Source organism: Muntiacus reevesi, chromosome 2, assembly GCF_963930625.1.
Source record: "Muntiacus reevesi chromosome 2, mMunRee1.1, whole genome shotgun sequence".
NCBI classification, from domain to species: domain Eukaryota; kingdom Metazoa; phylum Chordata; class Mammalia; order Artiodactyla; family Cervidae; genus Muntiacus; species Muntiacus reevesi.
Window position 1 is genome coordinate 180,450,137 of NC_089250.1, and position 16,223 is coordinate 180,466,359.

The following is a 16,223-nucleotide window of genomic DNA, read 5'->3' on the forward strand; positions in this document are numbered from 1 at the left end:
ACACCATGCCGTCTGGACAGAAGGGTCTGCTGACCCGTCTTCCCCTGAGGAGCCTGTGGGTTGCTCCTGTTCCTTGCCTGCCATGAACAGGGATGCTGTGGACACATGTGGACAGGTTTCAGTGTGAATGCCTGGATTCAGTTCTTCTGCATGTTTGCCTAAGGGGGTGGGGGGTGCTGGGTCATATAGCAAGGAGCTTCCCGTGTTAAACCCAACCTGCAGGGGTGGGCCGCTCCCTTATCACCTGACCTTACAGCCACCCTCTCCCCGCTGCTCTGGCTCCTTGACAAGCGGCCTCCACCATCCAGCTCCAGTCCTCCACAGGCTCCTCTGCTCGAGCCCCACAAGCCCTGCCAGGCGGAGAGCTGTGGGCAAGGCCTGGGCCGTGAGCCTGGCAGAGGCCCTGGATATGGGTGGTGGGGTGCACAGGGAAGGAGGCGGGCTGCCCTCCCGCCCCAGGGCTCTGGCACCGGCCCTTTGAGACTGTCTCCCTGCTCGAGGAGACAGAGACCCCGGGCAGCTTCAGGGACACACACTCTTGGTCCTGAGCGCCACTGGGGCCTGGAGTCCAGGACGTGGAGTCTGAGCTCCAGGAAGCTGGGAGGGATGTGTCACAGTGGCCTCGGAGCATGCTGGTGCTGGCTCTAAGCACATCACTCAGAGTGGGGACAGAGAACACGTGCCCACAGAGAGTTCCCAGGCTCAAGGAGCCTGCATTAAGGACACATCAAATTACAGGATGAAGAAGAGATGCCAGTTGCTTGTAGAATCCCTCAGTTTAAAGCCAAGAGAAAGGCTTGCCTTTGAGCCGCTGTGGTTACTTCAACACCTCTCCACATCCTGGTATCCTTGTTCTCTCCCATCCCCAGCCCACTTTAACAAGAAAGGACAGGTGAGGCCAGAATCTGGGCAGGTTCGGGTCAGGTAAGGCCATCAGGCTTCAAACTCAGAGCGTGGTTGAGTTTGCACTGTTCTTTATTTAGGTGCAAGGCACAGGGACACCCTTTATCCAGCTGTGTAGGAAGTCTCTTTTCAGCAGCTGCTGAGTGTGCAAACACAAGGCTGGTCTAGTCTGGCCGCGCAATGCGGCCGGCCGGGGTCGAACCTGCCTTACCTGCCGCGGCGGCTGCCGAGCTGGGGCGGCGGCGGCGCTTTGCTGCCACCTGGCGGCCGAGCTCTGGGCGAGGCGCCGTGGTCACATCACCGCCCGCCGAGCTAGGTGAGCGCCGCCGGTCTACCGCCTGGCACCCTGAAAGCTCCTCCCCCAAGCTGGGCGCAGGTTGCGGGGGAGCGCCCCCGAATCGAGGCCTGTAGATCCTCCGGGGTCGGCCTTCTGGCGCTGGGAGAGGACCGCGAGGGGGCTGGGACTTAGAGCAGGCAGGAGGGGACGCAGGAGGGTAAGGCCTGGCTGCGGTGCTGGGGGAGAGGAAGGGAGGGGCGCAGGGGTGCAGCAGCGGCCCGAGCCTCAGCCTCGCGCTTGAGGCAGAGCTGGCTGAGTGCGGGGAGGGGAGGGCCGAGTGCAGGGGACTTGACGTGGCCAGCGACTCGGGAGTCCTCGGAATGCCTACTGAGATGTGGGGGGCTGAGTCTGATAGGGTACCAGGGGGAGACGCTGAATCACGGCTCATGCGGAGGGGAGGGCTCTGAAAACGTTCGCAGGCGTGCCCCCTGCAGGTCGTGGGAGCCCGGACCCTTTGGGGCGTGCCCAGCTCACCCCTGAGCACCCTTTCTCTCTCACTGCCTTGTACTAAGAAACATGTTCTCCCATCTTAAGATAAAAACCAACCGATCCTTTCTTAGCCCCGGGCTCAATGACCAGGCAGGAGTGAATGAACCTATGATCAGGTGGGAAGGTACCCCCACCCCACGTCCTCTGTCTGTTTCTTGTGGGTTGAGAGTCAGGCTCTGTTAGGGCCACGTTCTTTCTCCACTGAGAGCAATGTCCAGCTGCCCCAGGTGACATTATCCTCCACTTGCAGAAAGGCTCATGACAATCAAATATTTCTCACATTGGGCTCAGCTCTCTGTAGGACACATGGGAGTATAAATAAAGACCCACCCTTTCCCAGTCCGTGGGCACCCATCCTATACCTCCCCAGCATGCTTTGCAACACACAGATACCCCCAGAGTGGGAAGTCCAGAAGTTTGGTTCTCTGAGGACATTTCCCAAACTCAGGGAGACAGATGCAGTCCTTGCAAGCCCTGGACCTTCCCACCTTCTAGATTTTTCCATGGCAATTGAACCAAAAACGTTTTATGTAACCACAGAAAACGTTTTATGTAACCACCATCTCACACAAGGCTTCTCCATATTCCAGCCAATGCTCCTTAATTTGCATCTCTTTAGTGACTAGTGGTGTTGAGCATCTTTTCACGTACTCATTGGTCATTTGTATGTCTTCTTTGGAGAAAAGTCTTTTCAGACCCTTTGTCCAATTTTGAACTGGGTTTGTTCTGTTGATGTTGAGCTGTAGGCGTTCTTTATATATTTTAAATGCTAACCCCTTATCAGATATGTAATCTGTGTTTTCTCCTATTCTATGGGTCACCATTTCACCCTGGTAATAATGTCCTCTGATGCACAATCTTGACGTTTGAATCATTTATTTCCCCCTTTTTAGCTGCCTGTGCTTTTGGTGTCACATCCAAGAAATAATTGCCAAATCCAATCTCATGAAGATTTTTCCGCCTTCTTCTAAGAGTTTTATAGTTTGAGCTCTTCTGTTTAGGTTTTTGAGTTGGTTCTGTATGTGATGTGAGGTAGGGGTCCAATTTCATTCTGTTGCATGTGGATTTTCTTCTTTTTTAACTCAGCCCCTGGAGCAGCAACCCCTGCACATAGACCTCCCTAGGCCTGACCCCCAACAGCCACCTGAGGGAGCTAGCGGTGCTACCCCTACTCTAGGCAGCTGCCAATCACACCTACTACCCCTTCCCCCCACAGTGGGCACATGACCAGGCGCAGTCCACCAGGGTCCTCCCCCAGCAATGGCCACCACTTTTCACTGGCAAATGTTACTGGTCTGGGTGGGTGACTTCCCCCTGCAGCCCTGTGCAAACCTCCAGGTACCCTCACAAGAAAGATGGTGCTGGCACTGAGCCCATGCTCCTGGGGTTCTTAAAACTAGCTCAGTGGTCAAGTACTGCATTGCAGGCCCACGTGGGACACTTGTTAAAATGCACACTTCTACTCAGAGCCAGCGAACCAAGTCTGGGGACCCAGAGAACAGATGTCTCAGATAAGACCCTGATCCTGGCATTTGCCACAGTGAAGAGACAGGGGAGGCAGTGTCCCAGAACAGGCCCACGCTGGGTCACTGTGGGGACACAGGAGCAGGCAACCCCTTTGGACTTTAGAGCCTCAGAGAGACCTGGAATGCTCACCTGCTGCTCAAGGGGTCTGGGCCCTCTGGTCTTCGTTACCTGGGACCCCAGGCACTATAACCAGGCCCTCTGGGCCACGGCTGACCCAGAGGTACCCTAGGCAGACTACCTCCCCAATCTAGCGGAGCTACCAGACCCAGGAGAGGCCCCTACCCCAACCCCACCCCCGGCCCAGGGTCAGGGCCTTCTCAAGTCTAGTGATCATCCTCACTGCGCTGAACACCTGCTGAGAGCTCTAGGCCAGACGTGGGCCTTGGGACACCAGCCTTGGCGGGGGCGGGGGGGGGGGGGGGGGCGGTCTACCATGGAGACCAACAGTCTCAGTACAGTTCCAAATAGGGGGCTGCCGGGGGTGGGGTTGGGGAGGATGGAAGGAAACGGAGAAAGGAGGCGATCCAGGGCGAAGGCGTGAATGAATGCAAGCCGGGGTCGCCTCCCGTTACTTGAACCCAAAGCGCCCACGGGCGGAGCGGGCTGTCCTTAGAACGCTCCCCTTTCCCATCCTGGGCCAGGGGACGGGGGTCGGGGGCCGCCCGACGGGGAGGCGCCCAGCATGGCCGGGAAGGACGGGCGTTTGCGTAAGGGTTCGGAGCGGACCTGAGACTCGGGCCGCAGGGGCCCGGCGCTGCCCCTGCTCCTCCCCCACCCACCCGGACCCCCTGCGCCCCTCCCCCCAGGCCAACCCCTGGGTTAGGGAGCGTCTACATTTCTCCTCCCGTCGGTCGGGCCCGCACTTGGTCTTGTGTACGGGGCCTGCTCATTGGGCACATTAGATGGATGCCCCGCCCAGGGCCCCGAGATGGCCAATTGCAAGGGGTTTCACAGCGTGCCGTTAGAGAGGGATTGTCACCGTGCTGCGACGCTTGGGGATCCCTAGGCCTCAGTGGTCGTTGCTCCTCCGCCCCGGTCCCTAGCCTCAAGGAGACCTCCGGGACCGCTGCCCGGGGAGGTGCCCGTGGGGCATCCGGAGAACCCCGGGAGATCTCGACCGCCCTGCTTTCCCGCCGCTCGCCGGCCCGTCCTCGCGAGGAACAGTGCCCCGCGAAGGGGAGTTTGCAGACGCTCCCTCACACCCGGGACGCGGCCCCTTTAAGGACGCAGGTGTCCATGGCGCCGCCTGACTGGAAAGCCGCCCCCGGGCCGGGCTCCCGAGTCGGGCCCGGGGCGCGGGCACGCGGCGGAGGGACGCGGGCGGCGGGCGGCGATCGGTGGCGCGGGCGGCGCGGGGCTGGCGGCGGCGGCGGCGCGGTGCGAGGCAGGCGCGCGGCGGGCAGGCCCCGCAGGCCCCGCCCCGCCCCGCCCGCGCCGGGGTCCTCGAGCGCTCGGGCTGCGCGCGGAGCGGGCTCGGGAGGGAAGTCCCGAGACAAAGGGAGCGCCGCCGCCGCCGCCGCCGCCTAGTACGCCTCGCTCGCCGGGCCGGGCCGCCCGAGGTGAGCGCCGCGGGGCGGGCGCGCGGGCGCGGGGGCCCGGGCCTCCGCCGTCGGTGGGCCCGGCCGGGCAGGCGCCCTCCACTCGCGGCCCGGCCCGTTCCCGGAGACCGGCCCGCCCCGGGCTGCTGACGCCGCGGCGGGGGCCAGCCCGCCGGGCTCCCCTCGGGCGGCCCGGCCTCCAGCCCGCCGCGGCCTCGGCCCGCGAGGTGGGGGCGTCCTCTCCCCCGGGCGCGCGCTCGGGGAGAGTCGCGTCCGGGGCGGCTGACGGCGCGATCGGCTCGGGCCTCGCTGACAGGAGCGCCGAGCATTCCGCTCAGGCGGAGCGTTTCCGGGGTCACGGTCTGCGCGCGAACCTGTGGCGCGTTCCAGCCGGGGAGAGGACGCGCCGCACAAAGAGTGCAAAGCTGCGCGCTGCAGGAGCGCTGGCGCGTTTGGGGGTGGCGTGTGATGCCTGGAAACGAAAACAAGCCAGAGCTCTTGCGCCTCCGAGCTCCGCTTGCCGTTGGGGGGACCCACCGAGTGTTCGCGCTTCCCTTGCCGGGGAGATCTCGTCCCAAGACCGCTTTGTACCAGTTGGACGGAGGCTGAAGCTGGTAGTTTTAGCGAGAAAAAGAAAAGCGAGGGAATGATTAGCTGGGCTGATGGTAGCGGCCAGCAGCTGTCCCTGAATCACAGAAGTAACTGGTTTGGTTTGTACGCTCTGAAAACAACCTCCGTTCGCAGAGTTACTCTGTGTTTGCGGAGTTGACTTTCGTTGGTCTGCTCTTAAGCCCGTGGTCTTCTGTGTTTCTTACTCCTAAGGAAACCCTGCCTTTGAACGGAGAACCTCCCCAGCAGCAGGGAGAGAAGGATCCCACGTTTGTCCTGACTTGCTTTTGAGTTTTCGGGTGGGTTGGGGGTGAATTCTGCATCGTGCTGCACGTGAGTCTCGCTGGGGGTTCTGGGCTTGCTTTGGAAACAACCGGGCGTCCTGGGAGGCGTGTCAGGAAAGACCAGGGAAGTGCACCTGGGCTGGAGGGGCTCCTGAGCGCAGGTGAAGCCAGTGCCTGCCTTCCACTGGCGAGTTTGCGGTTGGGTGGGAAAGCCCACCCAGGCCGCGAGCCTTCGTCAGTTTCATCCTGGGCCGACCTCTGGCTCAGAGTGCTGTCGCCCATACTGGTGAGAAGGTCGAGGTGGGAGGGGGACGCCGCTGGCCCTCACCTGCAGCCGGTAAGTGGCTTCACAGTGTCACAGTGCTGTAGGCTAACAGAGCGTGATCTGAGAAGAGTGGGTTCAAGCACAGTCCATGCTGGAAAAGGATGGCTGCAGACTTAAAGGGTCTGCCCCAGACCTGGATCCTGTGCTGCAGGCTGTCTCTAGCAGGTTATGGATATCCTATCTTTGCCTCTTAGTGATTTTGCTGCTCTGAAGACTCTCCTAACACTTAACAGCTCCTTAAGTGCCTACCTGTCAGTTGGGAAAAGCTGATTTGATTCTAAGAGGGATGCTGAAGGAGTGGTTCCCTGTTGTAATTAAAATGTAGCAAATTGGCTGCTTTCTCCTGGGGAGCGAGAGTGCGGCCTCTCTGGGCGGGTGCAGGTGTGCGCCTGTGACTCTGCTCTGGCTGCAGCATCCATCTTTCTGGTGCCCGGTTTGGTTGTCACCCCCAAGGACGGGGTTGCAGCAGCTCTTGTGGGACCCCCCGCCCGTTCCCTTTTGCACCTGAGATGATCACAGCTGGCACCCCGACCGGGTCTGCTGAGACGGCTTTGTTCCTTGTCAGCAGAAGAGGTGGCCTTTGGCGGGGTCCTGGCATGCGGTCAGCAGGCATGCGGCACTCAGGATCACCCTGCCGGCTACGTTCTGGCCCAGCCCTCGCTCCAGAGCCCTCAAGTGCTAGCTTGCCCATTCCAGAGCCCATGTGCCACCCAGGATCCAGGAACCAGTCTTGACTCCTTGCTGAGCGCAGACTCAACGGGAACCTCTCACTGCATGGAAAGCCAGGCTGCTTCTCTCTGCCACTGAGCTTCTGTGTGGGACAGTTCAGAGGTGGCCTCACCCTGTGCCCTATGCTCTGCCCTGACCCGTGAGGGGCTTGTGTAGGACATCTTGCACATCCCTAAGCCCCGCGGAGTGGGGGAGACATTCCCATCGGCTCTGGGGATGAGGTAGGGGCGAGTTCTGTTCAGAAGGGTCATACGAAGTGAAGGGTTTTCAGACTTCAGGATTTCTGCTCTCACCTCTAACCAGAGAGGACCTTAAAGACAAAAGCTGGCCGGTGCTCCCCTCTGCTCTGCCGGCTCCCCAACTGAGGGAAGTGACCCCAGTGCTTCCCACTCTGTCCTGTTTCTGAACTGACCCCAGTGCTGCAGAAAGTGCCCAGGTGGCCAGCCAACTACCACTAGGACCCAGGGGCACCAGCACACCCACATCAGCCTTCCAGCAGCCGCGCTTGGGTTCTTCAACTTAGGTTGCATGAATGAATGAAAATACCAGAAAGATGTGCCTGTGTAGGGAAGGAGACCCCAGATGGGGTCCTGTCCATCGGGTCCACAGATGAGGAGGAGGTGGGCAGGCAGGACTGGAGGGTAGGGGGTGGCAAAGAGAGATTCTGTTTGGGGTGCGGACTTGTTTGGGATTAAGGCCTTCTTGCTTGGGACTTGATCTTGAGGTTGGGCAGGGTCAGAACCTTCAGAGAGTGTCCTCAGTGGTCAGAGCCAGGCAGTGGTTCCCATCACCAGGTCTCCTGCATGGGAGCTAATTTCAATGCTCGCTTTTCCTTGTACAAGTCTCCGTGTTTTTTGACAACTCACAGCACCCAGTTGTCTGGTGTCTGCAGTAAGTCACCCCACCTCGTGAGGCATGGGCTCCTGGGTGAAGCAATCTGTGGTGGTGATCCCAACCCCACTCCCCATATACTTACTTATTGGGAAGTGGTCTAAGAGCCAGACCCCTGCAGAGTTCTGGCTCCTTGGGGCCACTGGGCCTGGGAACATGCCTTGGAAACAAGCAGCCATCCAGGGCCAGGGTCTGCTGCTCTGCTGTTGACCTGTTGACCTGACCCTGCTCCCCTGCACAGACGTGGGCACACCAGAGTGGCCACCAGCAGCCAGTGCTGGGACGAGGTCGCCATTTGGCTTGCTGGAGAAGTTGGGGGTCAGCCTGAGCCAGGTAATGATGGGCCAGGGGGCCGCGGTGAGCAGCAGCCCTTCTACCCAGAGTAGGAAGAGCCGTGGGCTTGAGTTGAGGCTTCGCCCTGAGTGGGCAGGTTACTTTCTGGATCTTTGTTTCTCAGATCTGAGCTGGGCTTTCCCCCACTCTGGGGCAGGGCCAGCACCACTGGGAGGCACGGCCGGCTTCTTGTTCTGTCTTTGGCGGAAGTTTGTTTTCTGCCTGTGGAAGGCATGGCTTATTGTCCTAGGAGACTCCAGGTGGGGTCTGGAGGCCACCTGCCAGAGGTGCGAGGGGTGAGCTAGCCACCCAGTGGATGTGCCCAGCTTGGAGACCGTCCCCTCAGCATGGTTAAAGCCATGCTCATGGAGGTACTTGATTTGGGGTACTCTCCAGCGTTCCTGTGGACTTCAAGACCAGTGAACACACTTAGGGTCAGATTCCCCAGCAGGTTCTGTGGCCTCTGGGGCCGGATTCCTGTGGGCGGAAGGGCGGCGAGGGCCGCGGGGTTCTGACCTGGGCCTGCGCCTGGTCTGACCTGCACGCGAGGTCAGCCGCCCTGGGACACGACCCGACGGCGTCAGGCGATGGATCTGCGTGCTGATGGGCCCAGCCTTGAGGGTCGGGGTGGGGGAGGTGACATTCATAAGTGGCCAGGGGCCCCAGCAGCCTGGCTACAGGGCCCACTGCGCCTTTCGCTGACTTCCCCAAAGTCCGAGGGACAGGCGGCAGCGCCAGGGACGGCCTGGTGGTGGGGTTTGCTGGAGGCTGGGCTTGTGTGGCCCCGTCCCTCCTGTGGTTAAGCTGCCCTCTGCCTGGGGCCACCTTCCAGAACACGGGCTCCCCTCCTGGCTGGGCCCAAGCATGGATTCTGGCAGCACCCTCACATCCATGTGCTCAGTGACCGCCCCCCCAGGTCTCAGGCCGGCCCTCTGGATGTCCCCGTCTTGCTCCTGCTCCTCCTCGTATCGGGGTCCCTGGCACCAGCTGGGGTTGCAGGACAAAGAGGGCAGGACTGCTACTGGGTGCTGGGGGCACCCCAGGGGGCACGACCCCCATGCAGACCCCAGGCGGAAGCATGCCCAGAGAGCCTGTGAGGCCACTGGGAGCCTTTGTTTGCTTGCTCCTCAGAATCAAGTCTCAGGTGGGGCCAGGTGCAGGGTGAGGGGCAGAGGGCCTGCAGCTACCTTTGCTTATCTCACGTTCTGCCCGGCTCTTCCAGGGACGCGAACATGTCGGGGATCGCCCTCAGCAGACTTGCCCAGGAGAGGAAAGCTTGGAGAAAAGACCACCCGTTTGTAAGGAAGGCTTTGCTTGTGCATGCGGCGGGGCGCCGGGGTCCCCTGACCGGAACGCCCACCCCCGAGGGCCACCGCTGGCCTGGGCTGCGCTGGAGGGCTGGTCCTGGGCGGGCCCACCACCCATGTGCTCGTGCTCTTCCTTCAGGGTTTCGTGGCCGTCCCGACAAAGAACCCTGACGGCACAATGAACCTCATGAACTGGGAGTGCGCCATTCCTGGGAAGAAGGGGGTAAGAGGGACCGCCCCTTCAGAAGGACCCAGGCAGGCCAGGGGACAAGGTTAGGGTGACATGTGCCCCCCCGGGCAGCTTTCCTTCAGAAAGGAGCTGGGCTGCAGCAGGTGGGGAGTGCACTGTGGGGCCTGACATCCGGGAGTAGGGGGAGCCCTGGAGGGGGTGGAGGGGGGCGGCGTGCTGAGGCTGAAGTGGTGCTCCCAGGGCCAGGGGTAGAGGGTTTGAGCCTCGGACCCTGCAGATCCTGAGACGCAGCAGCGATCTCTGCCGCCTGGGATGGCCCTGGTGGCCTTTACTCGGTGCCTCTGGCTGCACTGGAACTGGCACATTGGAAGCTTCTGTGGGCTTTGGGGACGGAAGGAAGGAGACCCCTGAGGTGCTCAAGTGGTGACGGCCTCGTCCCTGCACCCCTCCCGGTGGTTGGCATGAAGATGCAGCAGGAGTAGGCCTTGGCGGTGGGGGGACGCACTGTGGAGCCGAGAAGCTGCCTGGGCCTGCAGGGCGTCAGGGGGTGGCTTCGCAGAATGTCCCTCTCGGGGAGCCCCCTCCCTGAGCCCGCACCACACCCACTGGTGTGGGTCCGGGGCCACGTGCTCCTCCAGGGAATCCCCTTTCCATCTGCCCTTGGGGCCATGGAGGCCCCAGGAGTTCCGGGGAGCTGCCTTGGGGGGCCCTCCTGGTCCTGGGGGTACTCCAGAGCAGGCCCCTTGCCCCTCTTGGGCCTGGCCACCAGCACTCCTGATCACAGTTTCATTGCCCAACAGACTCCATGGGAAGGCGGCTTGTTTAAACTACGGATGCTGTTCAAAGACGATTACCCATCCTCACCGCCGAAATGTAAGTAGGACGAGGTCCTCGGGAGTCAGCCAGCTCCTACTGTGTTCAGCGGGCGGTCCCAGTCCCCCTGGAGAGCCTGGACCCGGGTAGCCGTGGTTGGGTTCCATCTGCTCGCAGCAGCTCCGGAGCCTCTGGTCCCTGAGGTGGGCGGTGGGTGTGAGTCTGTCTCCACCCCGGTGGTGGGAGTGCACATAACAGGCTCAGATCTCAGAACCCGACTCTCATCCCTGGGGCCCCTGGACCAGCTGCCACCAGCTTCCAGCCCTGCAGGGAGGCAGGTATGCGGAAGGGCCGCGGTCCAGAGCCTCCCCCGCTTCGGGTTTTGTCGCCTGGTAGGATTTCATACCTGGTGGTGCTGTGTACCCCCTGCGTGGGTGGTACACTGGCACCTCCAGAGAAGGCAGCGGGAGGAGCGGGCCGGCCGCGTCTGAGGTGGTGCTCAGGTAGACCTCAGCGGGCAGGTCCACAGAGCTCAGGCGGGTCCAGGCCGCTCCTCTGGGGAGCTGGATGTCCGCAAACGCTGCGGCCGGCTCGTTGAGCGCATTAGTTCGTGCCCAGCGTGTGAAGAATGCCCCCAGCGCGTGGGGCAGGACTATGTCTGCATTCACTCTGGTGCGTGGTGATTCAGGAGTCTTGTCTGTTATAAAGGCAGGGCTAGAAGAATTTCTGAAAGGACAGTCAGCCCTTGGGATGGAGACTTACTTCATTTGGGTTGTTCTTTGCTGTCTGAATTTTCTGCCACATAGTTACTACCTTAAAGAACATCTATAAGAAGTGAGATAAATTGTAGCAGCTTTCTTCATCCCGGTCCCACCCTGTATTGGAATCCAAGCGGATCAAGCCAGACAGGAAGAGGAAACCCCAGTGGAATTGGAGGACAAGCCTACAGCCAGTATCTGTCAAGTCTAAGGCTGCTGACTTAAAGAGCAATTCACAAAAGTCTGTTTTTGTGTGACTACAAGAGATGTCTTCTTTTAAAGTATACTGGGTACATCAAATACCATGGGGTAAACCCAACAGATGCAAGGCCTCACTGCTGGAAAAAAAATAGAAAAAAATTTTAAAGGGAATTCCTTGGCAGTCCAATGGTTAGGACTCCACGCTTTCACCACTGTGGGCAGGGGTTCAATCCCTGGTTGGGGGACTGAGATTCCACAAGCCCTGCAGTGTGGCCGAAAAAAAGCAATCACGTTTCAGCCAGGGTCTGGGCCACTGCGAGCCCTGGCAGGACAAGTGTGTGCATGGCTTGGGGCCATGGGTGTCCGCGCCTGCTCTCCGCTCTGCTTGCAGGTCTAGTGTGATCAGGCAGACTTTTCTGGAAGCTGTCGCCCTAGCTGGAACACGGGGGAGGCAAGTGCTGAGAATAGTCGCGTCCTTGGCGCTCTGGCGGGGGCCTGGGGGTCCTGAGGCCCAGGCCTAGGCTCGTCGGGTGGGAGCCCACCCTGACGGGGACGCAGGCCTGCAGAGCAGAGGCCCAGGAGGCCAGCTGTGTGCTCGGCCGATGACGGAGGCCACGTGCGAGGTGGGGGCGGAGTGGGAGAAGAGGGACAGGTGAGTCCAGGGATCCTGGCGCCTGGAGGGAGAGGTGCTGCTGGGGAGACAGCCTCCTCCCTCCTGTCAGCGGATGAGAGCCCTCAACCGGAAACCGCAGGGGGAAAGCCACAAGCTGGGCAGACCTGGAGTCAGGGCCGTGCCCTCCCCCGGGGCAGCACACATGAGGAGAGACGGATGTGTCTGTTGTTGGTCCTTTCCCCATGTTCATCAGAGCCCCTGCACGCTGGTGAGGAGAGGCAAACAGCCCTTCGCAGCAGAGGTTCTCCAGTCAGCCGGCGGGCCCGGGAGGGTGCCCGGCTTCCTCACTGACGCTGCGGTGGACAGCCCGGAGGCCCTGAGTGCTCCCTGGAGAGTGCTCAGCGGGCCTCCTGAGGCCACATGTTGACGCCTGTCCCCGGCCTGGTGCTCCCTGAGGAGGGCCTGGTGCACTTGAACCCTGCAGAAGGCCAGAGAGCCCTGGGGCAGCCCGCGAGTCTGCGCGGAGGGAAGGAGGCCCACACGTGCCGGACACGGGAGGCGCTGACCGTGTTCAGTTGGGGTCAGCTGCACCCATGAGGCGGTGTGGGAGCTCTGGGGGCATGGCAGGGCTCGGGGTCTTGGTGCTGGGCCAGCATCCTGTCTGCACGAGAAGCAAGATCGCCGCCTTGGGTTCAGTTAAAGGTGGGAAGTGGTGTCTGCAACTAAAGGAGCAAGGAGACAGACTCGAAGTGAGGGACAGTACGTGACAGTGGGCTGTGTCCTGCATATATGTGTACAAAGAGCATCTGCAAGTCAGCAAGAAGAACGTGCCAGAGACTGAAGAAGAACTTTCAGAGAGGCAGCCCTGACCGGGCACGGCGGGCCATGCATCGGCACCACCTGGCTGGCACAGTCGTGAAGTCTGGGAGCCCGAGGCCCCGCCAGCGGCGTGTGGATTGGTGCAGCCTCCGTGCAAGCCAGCAGCATCTGCTTGAGCGACGGTTTCACGCTGAGGTGGCCTTGTGGCTCCATTCGTGGTGGCTCGGCTGTGCCCTGGGGTTTGTGGGCCAGCGCCCAGGCCTGCCAGCGAGGCCCGCGTGGTAGTGGGGTGGGCTGAGACCTGGGCAGAGCGGGAGCCCCGGGCAGGGGTGGTCTTCTAGAAGCTGTTGGATGAGTGGGTGTGCTCACCTTTGGTAACTCATCAACCACATTGTGCTGTGCTTGCTGCCCTCTTCTGGGTGTGACGTGTTTAGACAGGGGGAAAGTGTCCAGGTGAGAAAAACTGGCCAAAGCAGCAGGTGAGTGAACGGTCCGTGGTGGGGCTCAGGGTAGCAGACTTTTCCTGCTGTTTTTAAGTTTCAAATTTTGTATGTGTATGTTTTTCCTTAAAGAGTTAACTTTTTATGTTGTTTGTTTTTGAAGAAAGAGCATGTGGTCCTAAAAGCCTCTGTTTTGAAGCAGGATGAATTTGAAAATGGCCAGTGGTGGGGAAGGGCCCCTGCATTTCTGCCTGGCGCCCCCAGGCCCCACCTCGCCCGCTGCAGGGGCTCCTTGCCTTCTTCCTGAGCCAGGCCGCTGGGAGGCCGTGAGGCTGGGGTCCTGTCTGGGGTGCAGGGCTCTGATCCCGCCCTCTGAGCCTGTTGTTGGCCTGCTCACACCTCTCGCCGCCTCCCACCTGGGGGCTGGTTTGTTTTCCCCCCGGTTGTTTTTCTTTTTTGCTTGTTTTGGCCGGTCACCTGGTGTAGGGGAGGGGCGCCAGGGGAGCGGCTGGCCCTGGGCAGGGGGGCCCCTGCCTCCAGAAACGTCTCCCTCCCTGTGCTCCAGGCAAGTTCGAACCGCCGCTGTTCCACCCAAACGTGTACCCCTCGGGCACGGTGTGCCTGTCCATCCTGGAGGAGGACAAGGACTGGCGGCCAGCCATCACCATCAAGCAGGTACGTGTCCGCCCCGGCCCTCCCCAGTGGAGCCCAGACCGCGGTCACAGAGCGTGCCTTTCCTAGCGCTGTGTTCTCTCTCGTGCAGATCTTATTAGGAATACAGGAACTTCTAAATGAACCAAATATCCAAGACCCAGCTCAAGCAGAGGCCTACACGATCTACTGGTCAGTAGTGACCCACTCGTTCGCTGCGCCCTCTCCTTGGCCTCCCTGAAGGCCAGTCTAGGCCGCCCCTGGTTGGGGGCGGGGGGCAGGTGATGGGGTGTCAGGAGGCAGAGCTCGGGGGCTGACCACTTTGTGTCTGAGCCCTGGCTGGCCCTGTGCTTCTGACCCTGGTCCAGCTCATTGGGAACGTTCCTCTGCATGTGGGCCCTGGAGGAGGGGTGACCAGTGGCCCACTCAACCAGGGACCCCAGCCTCCCGCCTTGGCCTTGCTGCTGCCCCCTGGTCTCCCAGCCCCTCTTCCCTGTCCCGCCCGGGGGCGGGGGCGGCAGTAGAGGACAAAGCCAGGCGTCTGCTTCATGCCCAGCCCTTTGCTCTGTGTCCCTCGGAGCTTGTGTCGACGGTCGGCGCTGAGGGAGGAGCCCTGGGGTGATGGCGTCGGGAAGCAACTTTCCCAGGTGCCATGATGGCCTGGCACCCAGGGCCCGTCCTTCCTGGAGAGCATGGGGAGGGGGCAAAGCTGAGGCTGGGGCTGTCCTCAGGCCCTGCTGAGCGACCAGCACCCCAGCCGCCCAAGTCCCCTGAGAGAAGCACCAAGTTGATTGCCCAGAGTGGCTCAGGTCCCTGGGCAGGGCCCAGTGTTGGTCAAGAGCAATACGGCACCCCCCTGGCAGGACAGAGGTCCAGTCCCTGAGCCCCCGGCCTGCTCGCCTCCAGCCTTCAGTCCCCCTGCCTCCTCAGGCCCCCGTTGGGAGCATCACTCATGGTTCTAGCGAGCACGTTCTCACTGCCGGGTTAGGTGTACAGTGACTTTTGCCTGACCCCGAGTTGGGTGCCGAGTTCTGCACCCTTTGTAGGTAAGGCCAGTGGATAGGCACCCAAGCTGAGCCCTGCGGCAGGAATGTGGCCCGTGAAGTTGGAGTCTCCTGTGATCGTGAGCTCAGGGAGCAGTGCCTCAGGCCGGCTTTCCTGAGTTTCCGTGCTGGTGGCGGTGTGCGGCCGGGTGCTGTGGGGACACCGCTCCACAGCATCCGTGCCCGAGGTCTCCCCAGTGGCGTGGCCAGTGCTGGCCCTCACGCCCGCGTCCCCTCGGGCGCACTCAGCCTGCTGCGGGCTCCTGAGTTGCAGGGCAGCTCGAGCTCCCTGTTGCGGGTGCTGCAGTCGTTCCCTAGGGAGGCTGTAGGCAGGGCGCCGGGGCTCAGCGGGGCAGCTGCTGCCACCCCACACCTGGCCGGAGGTGACCACTGGGCCTCAGGCTGAGGTCGGCATGCTGAAGGGCCATGCTTGTTGAGAGCACAGCTTGGGGGGCCCTGGCTTCCTTTCTCTCACACCCCTGTGTGCGCACCCCCGACGAGCCTCTGTCGTGAGTGTCGTCTTGTCCCTGGGGCACAGCACCCCTTTTGTCAGTGGCAGCTCTCACCCTGGAGACCCGCCATGGGTCCTGCTTGCCGCTGTACGCTTCCCACGCACAGCGCTGAGAGCCAGGGGCAGACCCCCGGGTTTGTCTGGTTTTGAGGCAGGTGTGCGGACGCTCTGTCTCCTCCACTGACCAGGGTAGTGGAGGCTACCTCAGAGACAGGAGCTGCTGCTCCCTGCTGACTGGTGAGCCAGCGGGCTGCCCCAGGTTCCTGGTGTGGCTCAGGCGGCAGCTGTACCTTCTAACGTGTCTCTCTTTTGACCTCCTCAGCCAAAACAGAGTGGAATACGAGAAAAGGGTTCGAGCACAAGCCAAGAAATTTGCTCCCTCATAAGCAGCGACCTGTGGCATCGTAAAAGGAAGGGATTGGTTTGGCAAGAACTTGTTTACAACATTTTTGCAAATCTAACGTTGCTCTACAGTTACTGGTCACCTGGGGAGGGTGGGCGGGCGCCATTTTCCATTTCCGCCACTGGTACAGTCTCAACTCGCTGAATCGCCCAGTTTTTCATACAGGGTCTCTTCCTTCAGTCTTTTGTATTTTTGATTGTTATGTAAAACTTGCTTTTATTTTAATATTGATGTCAGTATTTCAACTGCTGTAAAATTATAAACTTTTATACTTGGATGAGTCCTGAGGAGCGTGTTCTCTTCGCTCATGGATGCAGGCATGCTCCACGCCGCCCAGAGCTGCACTTAGCCTCCCGCTGGCCGCACGTCGCCGGAAAGCAGAGCCGCCCGCCCCCAGAGCCCCAGAGCCCCAGCCAGCCAGCGTCGCGTTTCCGCATCACTTCCTTTGTGTTTATATGGCGTTTGTCTGTGTTGCTGTTTAGAGTAAATAAACTGTTTATATAAAGGTT

At 60.9% G+C, this 16,223-nt stretch overlaps 1 protein-coding gene across 1 annotated transcript; it reads left to right on the top strand.

Annotated features, from left to right (window-relative positions):
- Positions 1-4,674: 4,674 nt before the first annotated feature.
- UBE2I (ubiquitin conjugating enzyme E2 I) lies at positions 4,675-16,223 on the top strand. The gene is made up of 7 exons (XM_065923963.1): positions 4,675-4,815; positions 9,188-9,263; positions 9,412-9,495; positions 10,263-10,335; positions 13,672-13,781; positions 13,870-13,949; positions 15,634-16,223. The coding sequence occupies exons 2-7, from the start codon at positions 9,198-9,200 to the stop codon at positions 15,695-15,697; spliced, it is 477 nt and encodes a 158-aa protein (XP_065780035.1). The 5' UTR covers positions 4,675-4,815; positions 9,188-9,197; the 3' UTR covers positions 15,698-16,223.